This window comes from Pseudophryne corroboree, assembly GCF_028390025.1.
Source record: "Pseudophryne corroboree isolate aPseCor3 chromosome 3 unlocalized genomic scaffold, aPseCor3.hap2 SUPER_3_unloc_13, whole genome shotgun sequence".
NCBI classification, from domain to species: Eukaryota; Metazoa; Chordata; class Amphibia; order Anura; family Myobatrachidae; genus Pseudophryne; species Pseudophryne corroboree.
Window position 1 is genome coordinate 2,085,858 of NW_026967501.1, and position 14,486 is coordinate 2,100,343.

At 48.5% G+C, this 14,486-nt stretch overlaps 1 protein-coding gene across 1 annotated transcript in view; it reads left to right on the top strand.

Moving 5' to 3' along the window:
• The window catches only part of LOC134983360 (oocyte zinc finger protein XlCOF22-like), a 35,376-nt gene extending 21,484 nt beyond the window's left edge, over nt 1-13,892 (top strand). The window contains exon 5 of the mRNA XM_063949064.1: nt 11,587-13,892. Coding sequence (XP_063805134.1) covers nt 11,587-12,773 — 1,187 coding nt within the window. The 3' untranslated portion in view covers nt 12,774-13,892. The remainder of the gene's footprint in view (nt 1-11,586) is intronic.
• The last annotated feature ends 594 nt before the right edge of the window (nt 13,893-14,486 follow it).

The window sequence follows — 14,486 nt, forward strand, 5'->3', positions numbered from 1 at the left end:
TTTAAAGGGGTGAAAGGTGTGGTACATCCCTCCAAAGGCAGATCCAATCTCTTTCTCATCAGACTCTGCTGTCTTCCCTGCACTCTCACTCAGATGTTCACTGCTGCCAGTAGCACACGTATGAGAAGCAGAAGTATGGCGGCAGCTGTATAGATTCTGATATGTAATTCTCTGTATCATACTTACCGTACACACATCATCCTTATTACTATTGAGAGAATAGAGGTAAGACACTGATGATGGGGGTGTAAAAATAGGATTTTAATTACCTACCGGTAAATCCTTTTCTCTGACGTCCTAAGTGGATGCTGGGACTCCGTGAGGACCATGGGGAATAGCGGCTCCGCAGGAGACTGGGCACAACTAAAGAAAGCTTTATGACTACCTGGAGTGCACTGGCTCCTCCCACTATGACCCTCCTCAGACCTTAGTTAGAATCTTGTGCCCGGCTGAGCTGGATGCACACTAGGGGCTCTCCTGAGCTCCTAGAAAAGAAAGTATTATTTAGGGGTTTTTTTTCAGTGAGATCTGCGGGCAACAGACTCACTGCTACGAGGGACTAAGGGGAGAAGAATCGAACCTACCTGCTTGCAGCTAGCTTGGGCTTATTAGGCTACTGGACACCGTTAGCTCCAGAGGGATCGAACACAGGGCCCGACCTCGATCGTCCGCCCCCCTTACAGAGCCAGATGCAAGAAGACGGTCCGGAAAATCGGCGGCAGAAGACTTCGGTCTTCACCAAAGTAGCGCACAGCACTGCAGCTGTGCGCCATTGCTCCTCATGCACACCTCACACTGTGGTCACTGATGGGTGCAGGGCGCTGGGGGGGGGCACCATGAGCAGCAATATTAAACACCATGGCTGGCAAATCTACACAATATATAGTCCTAGAGGCTATATATGTGTAAAATACCCCTGCCAGAGATCCATAAAAAAGCGGGAGAAGTCCGCTGAAAAAGGGGCGGGGCTATCTCCCTCAGCACACTGACGCCATTTTCTCTTCACAGTGCAGCTGGAAGACAGCTCCCCAGGCTCTCCCCTGTAGTTTTCAGGCTCAAAGGGTTAAAAAGAGAGGGGGGGCACTAAATCTAGGCGCAATATTGTGTATACAAGCAGCTATTGGGAAAATCACTCAGTTATAGTGTTAATCCCTGCATTATATAGCACTCTGGTGTGTTCTGGCATACTCTCTCTCTCTCTGTCTCCCCAAAGGACTTTGTGGGGTCCTGTCCTCAGTCAGAGCATTCCCTGTGTGTGTGCGGTGTGTCGGTACGGCTGTGTCAACATGTTTGAGGAGGAAGGTTATGTGGAGGCGGAGCAGATGCCGATAAATGTGATGTCGCCCCCTGTGGGGCCGACACCAGAGTAGATGGATAGTTGGAAGGTATTAACCGACAGTGTCAACTCCTTACATAAAAGGGTGGATGATGTAACAGCTGTGGGACAGCCGGCTTCTCAGCTCGTGCCTGCCCAGGTGTCTCAAAGGTCATCAGGGGCACAAAAACGCCGGCTACCTCAGATGGCAGACACAGATGTCGACACGGAGTCTGACTCCAGTGTCGACGAGGTTGAGACATATACACAATCCACTAGGAACATCCGTAGCATGATCTCGGCAATGAAAAATGTGTTACACTCTGACATTAACCCAAGTACCACTAAAACAAAAGGGTTTTTATGTTTGGGGAGAAAAAGCAGCCAGTGTTTTGTTTTCCAGCAGATGAGTGAATGAAGTGTGTGAAGAAGCGTGGGTTCCCCCGATAAGAAACTGGTAATTCCTAAAAAGTTACTGATGGCGTACCCTTTCCCGCCAGAGGATAGGTCACGTTGGGAGATATCCCCTAGGGTGGATAAGGCGCTCGCACGTTTGTCAAAAAAGATGGCACTGCCGTCTTAGGATACGGCCACTTTGAAGGAGCCTGCTGATAAAAAGCAGGAGGCTATCCTAAAGTCTGTATATACACACTTAGGTACTATACTGAGACCTGCAATTGCCTCAGCATGGATAGTGCTGCTGCAGCGTGGTCTGTTACCCTGTCAGGACAGGGATACTATTTTGCTAACCATAGAGCATATTAAAGACGTCGTCTTATATATGAGGGATGCACAGAGGGATATTTTCCGGCTGGCATCCAGAATTAATGTAATGTCCATTCTGCCAGGAGGGTATTAGGGACCCGGCAGTGGACAGGTGATGCTGACTTTAAAAGGCACATAGAGATTCTGCCTTATAAGGGTGAGGAATTGTTTGGGGATGGTCTCTGGGACCTCGTATCCACAGCAACTGCTGGGAAGAAATTTTTTTACCTCAGATTTCCTCACAGCCTAAGAGAGCACCATATTATCAGGTACAGTCCTTTCGGCTTCAGAAAAGCAAGCGGGTCGAAGGCGCTTCCTTTCTGCACAGAGACAAGGGAAGAGGGAAAAAGCTGCACCAGACAGCCAGTTCCCAGGATCAAAGATCTTCCCCCGCTTCCTATGAGTCCACCGCATGACGCTGGGGCTCCACAGGTGGAGCCAGGTGCGGTGGGGGCGCGTCTCGGGAACTTCAGCGACCAGTGGGCTCGCTCACAGGTGGATTCCTGGGTTCTGCAAGTAGTATCACAGGGATACAAGCTGGAGTTCGAGGCGACTCCCTCTCGCCGTTACCTCAAATCAGCCTTGCCTGCTGCCCTTGGAGAAAGGGGAGGTAGTACTGATGTCAATTCACAAGCTGTACTTCCAGCAGGTGATAATCAAGGTACCCCTCCTTCAACAAGGTCGGGGTTACTGTTCCACAATGTTTGTGGTACCGAAACCAGACGGTTCGTTGAGACCCATTCTAAAATTGATATCCTTGAGCACTTATATACGAAGGTTCAAGTTCAAAATGGAATCGCTCAGTAATTGCAAGCCTGGACGAAGGGGTTACATGGTATCACTGGACATCAAGGATGCTTACCTGCATGTCCCCATTTACCCTCCTCACCAGGAGTACCTCAAAATTGTGGTACAGGACTGTCATTACCAATTCCAGACGTTGCCGTTGGTCTGTCCCCGGCACCGAGTGTATTTACCAAGGTAATGGCCGAAATGATGATACTCCTTCGAAAAAAGGGAGTTATAGTAATCCCGTACTTGGACGATCTCCTTATAAAGGCGAGGTCCAGGGAACAGTTCTTGGTCGGAGTAGCACTATCTCGGGAAGGGCTACAACAGTACGGCTGGATTCTGAATATTCCGAAGTCGCAGCTGGTTCCTACGACGCGTCTACTGATCCTGGGTATGGTCCTGGACACAGAACAGGAAAAAGTGTTTCTCCCGGAGGAGAAGGCCAAGGCCCTAAGTCAGGCAAGACCCCTGCTTCAACATCAGCTGGTGCTGATCCAGTCAGATAACATCATGGCGGTCGCCCATGTAAACCAACAGGGTGGCACAAGAAGCAGGATGGCGATGGCAGAAGCCACAAGGATTTTCCGATGGGCGGAATATCATGTGTTAGCACTGTCAGCAGTGTTCATTCCCGGAGCGACCTCCAACCGGGAGAGTGGGGACTTCATCCAGAAGTCTTCCAAATGATTGTACACCATTGGGATAGGCCACAGGTAGACATGATGGTGTCCCACCTCAACAAAAAGCTAAATAGATATTGCGCCAGGTCAAGGGACCCTCAGGCGATAGCTGTGGAGGCTCTGGTAACACCGAGGGTGTACCAGTCGGTGTATGTGTTCCTTCCTCTGCCTCTCATACCAAGGTACTGAGAATAATAAGAAGGAGAAGAGTAAGAACCATACTCGTGGTTCCGGATTGGCCAAGAAGGGCTTTGCACCCAGAACTTCAAGAAATGATTTCAGAGGACCCATGGCCTCTGCCGCTCAGACAGGACCTGCTGCAGCAGGGGCCCTGTCTGTTCCAAGACTTACCTTGCGTTGACGGCATGGCGGTTGAACACCGGATCCTAAAGGAAAAAGGCATTCCGGGGGAAGTCATTCCTATGCTGATTAAGGCTAGAAAAGAGGTGACCGCAAAACATTATCACCGCATATGGCGAAAATATGTTGCTTGGTGTGAGGCCAGGAAGGCCCCAAGGGAGGAATTTCAGCTGGGTTGATTTCTGCACTTCCTACAGTCAGGAGTGACTATGGGCCTAAAATTGGGTTTCATTAAGGTTCAGATTTCGGCTCTGTCGATTTTCTTCCAGAAAGAACTGGCTTCACTTCCTGAAGTTCAGACTTTTGTTAAGGGAGTGCTGCATATTCAGCCCCTTTGTGCCTCCAGTGGCACCTTGGGATCTCAACGTGGTGTTGAGTTTCCTAAAGTCACATTGGTTTGAACCACTTAAGACCGTGGATTTGAAATATCTCACGTGGAAAGTGGTCATGCTGTTGGCCTTGGCTTCGGCCAGGCATGTGTCAGAATTGGCGGCTTTGTCATGTAAAAGCCCTTATCTGATTTTCCATATGGATAGGGCAGAATTGAGGACTCGTCCCCAGTTTCTCCCCAAGGTGGTATCAGCTTTTCACGTGAACCAACCTATTGTGGTGCCTGCGGGTACTAGGGACTTGGAGGACTCCAAGTTACTGGACGTAGCCAGGGCCTTGAAAATATATGTTTCCAGGACGGCTGGAGTCAGGAAAACTGACTCGCTATTTATCCTGTATGCACCCAACAAGCTGGGTGCTCCTGCTTCGAAGCAGACTATTGCTCGCTGGATATGTAGAACAATTCAGCTTGCGCATTCTGTGGCTGGACTGCCGCATCCTAAATCTGTAAAAGCCCATTCCACGAGGAAGATGGGCTCTTCTTGGGCGGCTGCCCGAGGGGTCTCGGCTTTACAACTTTGCCGAGCTGCTACTTGGTCAGGGTCTAACACTTTTGCAAAATTCTACAAATTTGATACCCTGGCTAAGGAGGACCTTGAGTTTTCTCATTCGGTGCTGCAGAGTCATCCGCACTCTCCAGCCCGTTTGGGAGCTTTGGTATAATCCCCATGGTCCTTACGGAGTCCCAGCATCCACTTAGGACGTCAGAGAAAATAAGATTTTACTCACCGGTAAATCTATTTCTCGTAGTCCGTAGTGGATGCTGGGCGCCCATCCCAAGTGCGGATTGTCTGCAATACTTGTATGTAGTTATTGTTAAACTAACGGGTTATTGTTGAGAGCCATCTGTTGAGAGGCTCCATTGTATTTCATACTGTTAACTGGGTATAGTATCACGAGTTGTACGGTGTGATTGGTGTGGCTGGTATGAGTCTTACCCGGGATTCAAAAATCCTTCCTAATTGTGTCAGCTCTTCCGGGCACAGTATCCTAACTGAGGTCTGTAGGAGGGTCATTGTGGGAGGAGCCAGTGCACACCAGGTAGTCCTAAAGCTTTCTTTAGTTGTGTTCCCAGCATCCACTACGGACTACGAGAAATAGATTTACCGGTAAATAAAATCCTATTTTCTCGTAGTCTGTAGAGAATGCTGGGGTCCATTTAGTATCATGGGGTATAGACGGGTCACTGGCACTTTAAGAGTTTAATAGTGTGGGCTAGTTTCCCTCTATGCCACTCCTACCAGACTCAGTCTAGAAACTGTGCCCGAGGAGACGGATATACTTCGAGAGAAGGAAATACACAGATAGTGGTGAAATTCACACCAGCTCACACATAACAAAAAAGCCAAACTCACCAACTTGGAACACTTCAGCAACGGCTAAACCAACAATTCTGAACCAAGTAACAAAATGCAGTAATACAAAGCACAGGACGGGGGCGCCCAACATCCTCTACGGACTACGAGAAAAGGATTAACCAGTAGGTAATTAAAATCCTATTTTCTCTTACATCCTAGAGGATGCTGGGGTCCATTTAGTACCATGGAGATGTACCAAAGCTCCCAGTACAGGAGGGAGAGTGCTGAGGTTCCTGCAGAACTGATTGACCAAACTTGAAGTCTTCAGAGGCCGAAGTATAGAACTTGTAAAACTTAGCAAATGTGTTCGACCCTGACCAAGTAGCTGCTCAGCAAAACTGAATAGCTGAGACACCCCGGGCAGCTGCCCAGGAAGAACTCACTTTACGGGTAGAGTGGGCCTGAACAGATTTTGGAATTGGCAATCCTGCCGTGGAATAAGCATGCTGGATAGTAAGCCTGATCCAGCGGGAAATTGTCTGCTTAGAAGCAGGACACCCAATCTTGTTGGGATGATAAAGTACAAATAGTGCGTCCGACTTCCTGTGACGTGTAGTTCTCTTCACATAGATTTTCAAAGCCCGCACAACATCCAAGGACTTTGAGGTAATTGAGGTGTCAGTAGCCACTGGCACCACAATAGGTTGGTTGATATGAAAAGCCGAAACAACCTTAGGGAGAAATTTCTGACGCGTTCTGAGCTCAGCTCTATCCTCATGGAAAATCAAGTAGGGGCTCTTGTGCGACAATGCCCCCCAATTCTGACAAACTTCTGGCAGAAGCCAAGGCCAACAACATAACGCCTTCCAAGTAAGAAACTTTACATCCACCTCCTGTAAATGTTCGAACCAATCTGATTGCAGGAACTGCAGCACCACATTAAGATCCCACGGTGACATAGGAGGCACAAAGGGAGGTTGGATGTGCAGAACTCCTTTCAAGAAAGTCTGAACCTCAGGGATAGCAGACAATTGTTTCTGGAAGAAAATAGACAATGCCGAAATCTGGACCTTGATGGTGCCCAAGCGTTGGCCAACATCCACACCTGCTTGCAGAAAGAGGAGGAAATGTCCCAGTTGAAACGCCACTGCAGGAAACATCTTGGATTCACACCAAGACACATACTTTTTCCAAATCCGATGGTAATGCTTAGACATTACCCCCTTCCTAGCTTGGATCAGAGTAGGAATAACCTTATTTGGAATGCCCTTCCGAGCTAAGATCTGGCGTTCAACCTCCATGTCGTCAAACGTAGCCGCGGTAAGTCTTGATAGGCAAACGGCTTCTGCAGTAGAAGGTCCTCGCGAAGAGGAAGAGGCCTCGGATCCTCCAGCAGTAATGCCAGAAGATTCGTGTACCAAGCACGCCTTGGCCAGGCCAGAGCAATGATCATCGGCGGAACTCTTGATCTTTTTATTAGTTTGAGAATCCTTGGGATGAGTGGAAGTGGAGGGAACACATACAATGACTGTAAGACACCCGGGGTGTCAAAAGGGCGTTTACCGCCACTGCCTGTCGGTCTCGTGACCTGGAACAGTACCTCCGAAGCTTCTTGTTGAGGCGAGAGGCCATCATATCTATCTGAGATACACCCCATCGGTGTGTTACCTCTGTTAATACCTCCGGGTGGATGACCCATTCTCCTGTATGTAGATCATGTCTGCTGAGGAAGTCCGCTTCCCAGTTGTCCACTCCCGTAATGAAGATCGCCGACAGCGCCAGCACGTGTCTTTCTGACCAGAGGAGGGTTCTTGTTACCTCTGACATTGCAGCCCTGCTCTTCGTTCCACCCTGCCTGTTTATGTAGGACACCGCTGTGACATTGTCCGGCTAAACCTGAATGGCTCGATATTGCAGAAGATGAGCTTCATGTAGAAGGCCATTGTATATGGCCCTTTGTTCCAGATGTTTATTGGAAGGACAGATTCCTGGCCTGACCACTTTCCTTGGAAGTTTTCCCCCTGGGTGACTACTCCCCAATTTTTGATGCTTGCATCCATGGTTAGAAGAATCCAATTCTGAATCCCAAACCTGCGGCCCTCGAGCAGGTGAGAAGTTTTCAGCCACCAGAGTACTGAAATTCTGGCTTTTGGCGACAGGCATATCCGCTGGTGCATGTGAAGATGTGATCCCGACCACTTGTCCAGGAGATCCAGCTGGAAGAACCGTGCATGGAATCTTCCGTATTGTAGAGCCTTGTAGGAGGCTACCATCTTCCCCAGAAGGCGAATGCGCTGATGAACCGTTACCCGGGGAGGTTTCAAGACATCCCGGACCATTGATTGGACCACCAACGCTTTCTCCACCGGTAGAAACAACCTCTGCACTTCCGTGTCGAGTATCATCCCCAGGAAGGGCAGTCTCCTTGTCTGTTCCAAATGTGACGTTGGAAGGTTCAGGATCCACCTATGATCCCAGAGTAGTTGAGTTGAGAGCGCAATACTCTGCAACAGCTTCTCCTTGGAAGATGCCTCTATCAGCAGTTCATCCAGATATGGAATTATGTTCACTCCCTGTTTGCGTAGGAGGAGCATTATCTCTGCCATGACCATGGTGAACACCCTCGGTGCTGTGGAGAGGCCAAATGACAACGTCTGGAACTAGTAGTGACAGTCCTGTAGTGCAAACCGTAGATAGGCCTGGTGAGGTGGCCAGATCAGAATGTGAAGGTACGCATCCTTGATATCCAGGGATACCTGGAATTCCCCCTGTTCCAGACCTGAGATCACCGCTCTCAGAGACTCCATCTTGAATTGGAAAACCCTCAAGTAGGGGTTCAACGTCTTCAGGTTCAATATAGGCCTTACCGAACCGCCCAGTTTTGGTACTACAAACAGGATTGAGTAATAACCCTTGGTTTTTAGGTGAGGTGGAACTGGAACAATGACATTTGTTTGTACCAATTTTTGAATGGCTTCCTGAAGGATAGCACTTTCTGTCAGCAAAGCTGGTAAGCATGATTTGAAGAATCTGTGAGGTGGGAGTTCCTGAAACTCCAGTCTGTACCCCTGGTTAACAATATCCTTCACCCAGGGGTCTAGGCATGATGACGCCCAGACGTGACTGAAATCTTTTAGTCTCGCTCCCACTTGCCTGATGTCCAGGCTGATAGGTCCATCGTCATGCTGAATATTTGGAGGAAGCAGAACCTGGTTTCTGTTCCAGGGAACCTGTTGGTGCAGGTTTTTGGGATCTTCCCTGACCTCCTCTAAAGAAGGTGTGAGGGGGTTTGAATTTTTTACATTTTGCAGTCCAAAAGGACTGCAGTGTAGGATACGATTTCCTAGCTAGGGCTGCTGCAGAGGGAAGAAATGTCGACTTACCCGCAGTCGCCGTGGAAATCCACGCATCCAATGCGTCCCCAAATAGTGCCTGACCTGTAAATGGCAGGTTCTCCACACTTTTCTTGGATTCTGCATCCGCAGTCCATTGGCGTAGCCAGAGTCCTCTGCGTGCCGAGACAGCCATGGAAGTAGCAGGCCAATGTCCTTCATGGCCTCCACCATGAAGCCTGCAGAATCCTGTATGTGACGTAAAAACAAGTCAGTGTCACTCCTATCCATAGTATCTAAGTCCTCTAGTAAGGTGCCTGACCACTTTACTATGGCTTTAGAAATCCACGCACAAGCAATAGTGGGCCTTAAAGCCATGCCTGTAGCAGTGTATAGTGATTTGAGCGTAGTCTCAATCTTGCGGTCAGCCAGCTCCTTTAAGGCGGTTGAACCAGGGACAGGTAAAACCACCTTTGTAGACAGCCTAGATACAGAAGCGTCTACAATAGGGGGGTTTTCCCACTTTTCTATTCTCTTCAGGGAAAGGGAAAGCAATGAGAATTTTTAGTGATCTGTAATTTTTTCTCTGGGTTTTCCCAGGATTTTTCAAACAAGGAGTTTAACTCCTTAGAAGCAGGGAAGGTAAGTTAGGACTTCTTATTTACTGTAAAATAAGATTTCTCTACTTGTTCTGGACCTTCTCAGAAATATGCAAAACATCCCTAATGGCTTCAATCATTAGCTGCACCCCTTTAGCAAGGGATGCATCCTCCCCCTGCATATCCCCCTCACCGTCCCCTGTATCAGAGTCGGTATTAGTGTCAGCTTGCATTATCTGGGCAAGTGTACTTTTTTGGGGTATGTAGGTGGGATTTTAGATGAAGTAGTGGGAGCTGAATATTTCAAACACTCCACAGATTGTCTCAAAAACTGCGTCTCTTATTATGTGACATCCATGTTGAAATCTGGGATATCATTCCCCTTAAAGAATCCACCCATGGGGGTTCGGATTCAGAAGGCCGAGACAGCACATTGCAGTCCTGAGTATATGGAATAGACTCCTCAGGAGAAGATACACACTCTGCAGCACAGGACACAGAGTCCTTAGACATGGTAATGTGGATATACACACTTACACAGACCGGAAAATGTCGGACACAGTTTCCCCCAGAGTACCTTCAGAGAGTCACAGAGTATAAGGAGCCAGCCACACAGCGCCCCTGTAGGAATTTATGATAAAAGCCCGGTGCTGACTGATCTTAATAGGGAGGGCAGCGCTCCCTGTCAGCGTCCTAGTTCCTATGATCTGCAGGGAGAAAATGGCGCTGGTGAGTGCTGGATCCGCTCTGAGAGGAAGCCCCGCCCCTTGTAATGTCGAGCGGCTTCCTGCACTAATTGTTTTTACTGGCCTGAGGATTTTAGTGCTAACAGGGGGATTAGCCCCTGTTATCTGCGTGACCAGTGTAGGGTTTATCCGTGCTGGCTCAGGACGCCCCTCAAAGCGCCTACACTGTGTGTTGCTGAGCCTTCCTGGAGCGCAGCCTGTCAGAGCTGCGCTCCCACGCTTGTGCCGCCATACCCTGCCGCTAACCGGGACGCCGGAGCTATACTTGCCACTTTTCTTTCTTCTGGCTTTGTTAGGGGGTGGCGGCCGTGTTGCAGGAGTGAGCAGTCGCCTCATGGGCTTGTGATCAGCACCCTCAGGAGCTCAGTGTCCTGTCAGCGGAGTAGAGAACCATTAACTCTTTAGGAAGTTGGTTCCTATTCCGACCCCCCCACCCCCAAGTCCCACGAAGCAGGGAGACTGTTGCCAGCAGCCTTCCTGTAACCTAACTAACTGTAGAAAATAAAAAACTAAGAAAACTCCTAGGAGCTCCTCTAGCTGTGACCGACTCCTCTGGGCACGTTTTCTAAACTGAGTCTGGTAGGAGGGGCATAGAGGGAGGGGCCAGCCCACACTATTAAACTCTTAAAGTGCCAGTGGCTCCCAAAGGACCCGTCTATACCCCATGGTATTAAATGGACCCCAGCATCCTCTAGGACGTAAGAGAAAGTAGATTTTAGCCTAGCAGATGATGATGATTACAGTGTATTATATGGTGTATTGCATGTAAAGTACCTTGTTCCACACCTACTCTGCTGTAGCAATATACCTTATATAAGGGTGAGTAACACATGTACAGGCTTACCAGCGTATGAGCACACACATAAAGGAATGCTACCTTACCAATGCTTCCAGGAGTAATGTTAGGAGACATTTCTCTGATCCATCAGCTCATATGACTGATATTATTGTTCATCTAGAATCTCCAGTTCATACAATATATTCCCCATCCATTGTTTTACATTGGTGCTGACATAGGACTTGGCGAGTGACTACATCTCCATTTATACTTCATGGTTAGTTACCAGTACAAGAGAGAGATATATCTAAGTCTTATTATAATATTACATTTGTTATTGTGAGTGTTCTCAGGAGGGTGGACACAATGATACTCTGAGACACAATATTATAAAGCCTTCATTAAAAGTTATGTTTTATTATACACACACATTTACAATTAAGTGCCCCAGAGAGTCGTCTTCTCCTATTGTTTACAAGATTAATATTGTTACAGAAAATGTCACATTCCCATAATGTATTTTATTTCCAGCAGATGGACACACAAGCAGGAATATCACAGAAGGACATCTAATGTTATCCTCGGATTGTGAAACAAAAGATAATGACAGTAGACCAGATTCTCCAGGAGATAACCCCATTACCCCAATTATACATCCAGCTCTATCAGCTGATCCCTCTGATCCTGGGAAATGTTCTCCTGATCACTCTGATATTGGTGCATCTGTTACAGCTCTGACAGTAAATACAGTGTTTCCCTGTTCTATAGATGCCAAATGTTTTACACAGAACACAAAGCCTATTAACCCACAGACCGGTAAGGCAGGTGAGAGGCCATTTCTGTGTTCTGAGTGTGGGAAATCTTTTGCATACAATTCAGTTCTTATTAGACATCAGAGAAGTCACACAGGTGAGAAGCCATTTCCATGTCCTGAGTGTGGGAAATGTTTTGCACGCAAATCAGATCTTATTATACATCACAGAAGTCACACAGATGAGAAGCCATTTCCATGTTCTGAGTGTGGGAAATGTTTCACACAGAAATCAGTTCTTGTTAGACATCAGAGAAGTCACACAGGTGAGAAGCCATTTCCATGTTTTGAGTGTGGGAAATGTTTTGCATACAAATTAGTTCTTATTAGACATCAGAGAAGTCACACAGGTGAGAAGCCGTATTCCTGTTCTGAGTGTGGGAAATGTTTTTCATCGAAACCAGATCTTGTTTGTCATCAGAGAAGTCACACAGGTGAGAAGCCATATTCCTGTTCTGAGTGTGGGAAATGTTTCGCACAGAACTCAGCTCTTGTTACACATCAGAGAAGTCACACAGGTGAGAAGCCGTATTCCTGTTCTGAGTGTGGGAAATGTTTTATACAGAAATCACATCTTATTAAACATGAGATAAGTCACACATGCGAGAAGCCATTTTCTTGCTATGAGTGTGGGAAATGTTTTATCCAGAAATCACATCTTATTAAACATGAGAGAAGTCACATAGGCGAGAAGCCATTTTCTTGCTATGAGTGTGGGAAATGTTTTACCTGGAAATCACAACTTGTTACACATCAGCGAAGTCACACAGGTGAGAGGCCATTTCCATGTTCTGAGTGTGGGAAATGTTTTGCACACAAATCAGATCTTATTAAACATGAGAGAAGTCACACAGGTGAGAAGCCATTTTTTGCTCAGAATGTGGGAAATGTTTTACACGGAAATTAGATCTTTTTACACATCAGAGAAGTCAGACGGGAAAAGCCATTTCCATGTTCTGAGTGTGCAAAATGTTTTACATAGAAATCACAACTTGTTACACTTCAGCGAAGTCACAGGTGAGAGGCCATTTCCATACTCTGAGAAATAAATCAGCACAATAGACATCACTCAGGTGAGGAACCATTTTAATCTTCTGGAGTTTTCTCATCAATGCCATGCGTTGTTCTTCAAGGTTCTTCTATTTGCTATGCTTTTTGCAATATACATGTTACCACTGGGTGAAATAATCAGATGTCATGACCTCATCTACCACTGCTGTACAGATGACCTGTCTTTTGCTACAGGTACTGAGAACCCAGTCCCAATCCTAAATGGTTGTCTAGGTGAGCTCCAGGTGTGGGTGATGCCAGTTGGCTGTGACTCAGTCCTGGTGAAACAGGTCCATATGGTAGAAGCTCACCAACAAAGGGCAGGGTGACAGCTCAGCTTTGTTACCAACCATACAAACGCTTGGGGGTTCAGAGTCACAAAATGCTGATCATGTGCGGAATCTTGGTCTCCTGGATGGTGGAGTGACACTTAGACATTAGTATCTGCCACAAACAGATCCTCATCTGAGGAACATAGCCAGACTCCAGCACTTATTTCCCTCAGAAGATCTACCTACAGTCATACATGTACTTGTATCATCATACAAAGACTACTGCAATGTCCTCTACCTGGGTCTCCCAGCAAAAGAATTGCACCCCTTGTAGCTTGTACAGAATGCAGCAGCCAGGCTGTTACCTAACCAGCCCGTTCCTGCCACATAACACCCATTCTCTGCTCCCTTCACCGGCTGCCTGTAAGATGGTGACTATTACATAATCTTACTGACTCTCCCAGCCCTACATGACCAGAGTCCCAATGTCCATGGTACCAGAAGCAGCTTCTGCCTCCTTTCTGCCCTGGTTACTTCCACCTGCAGATGAAGGACTGTTACCAGCAGTACCAAGAATCCACAAGAAGTTCTGAGATGTCAGGGGGACACAGGGTGGGTGGCACTATTGCTGTAGCGGGGGCTGCCAGAGGCACTGTCTATAGGTAATATTGTCCCCAAGCAGTGCTGAGGTGGAAGAGGGGGGGCACAGGGTGGCGAGCAGTAGGGGGAGACAGGGAGGTTGGCAGTAGTGAGGGGAGACAGGGCAGGTGGCAGTAGTGGAGGAGAGAGGGCGGGTGGCAGTAGTGGGGGAGACAGGGCAGGTGGCAGTAGTGGGGGTAGGCGGGGTGGGTGGCAGTAGCGGGGGGAGACGGGGGGAGGTGGGGGGAGACAGGGCGGGTGGCAGTAGTTGGGGGGAGACAGGGCAGGTGGCAGTAGTGGGGGAGACGGCAGGTGGCATTAGTGGGGGGAGACAGGGCGGGTGGCAGTAGTGGGGGAGACAGGGCAGGTGGCAGTAGTGGGGGTAGGCGGGGTGGGTGGCAGTAGCGGGGGTAGGCGGGGTGGGTGGCAGTAGCGGGGGGAGACGGGGGGGGGGGGGGTGGCAGTAGTGGGGGGAGACAGGGCGGGTGGCAGTAGTTGGGGGGAGACAGGGCAGGTGGCAGTAGTGGGGGAGACAGGGCAGGTGGCATTAGTGGGGGGAGACAGGGTGGGTGGCAGTAGTGGGGGAGACAGGGCAGGTGGCAGTAGTGGGGGTAGGCGGGGTGGGTGGCAGTAGCGGGGGGAGACGGGGGGGTGGCAGT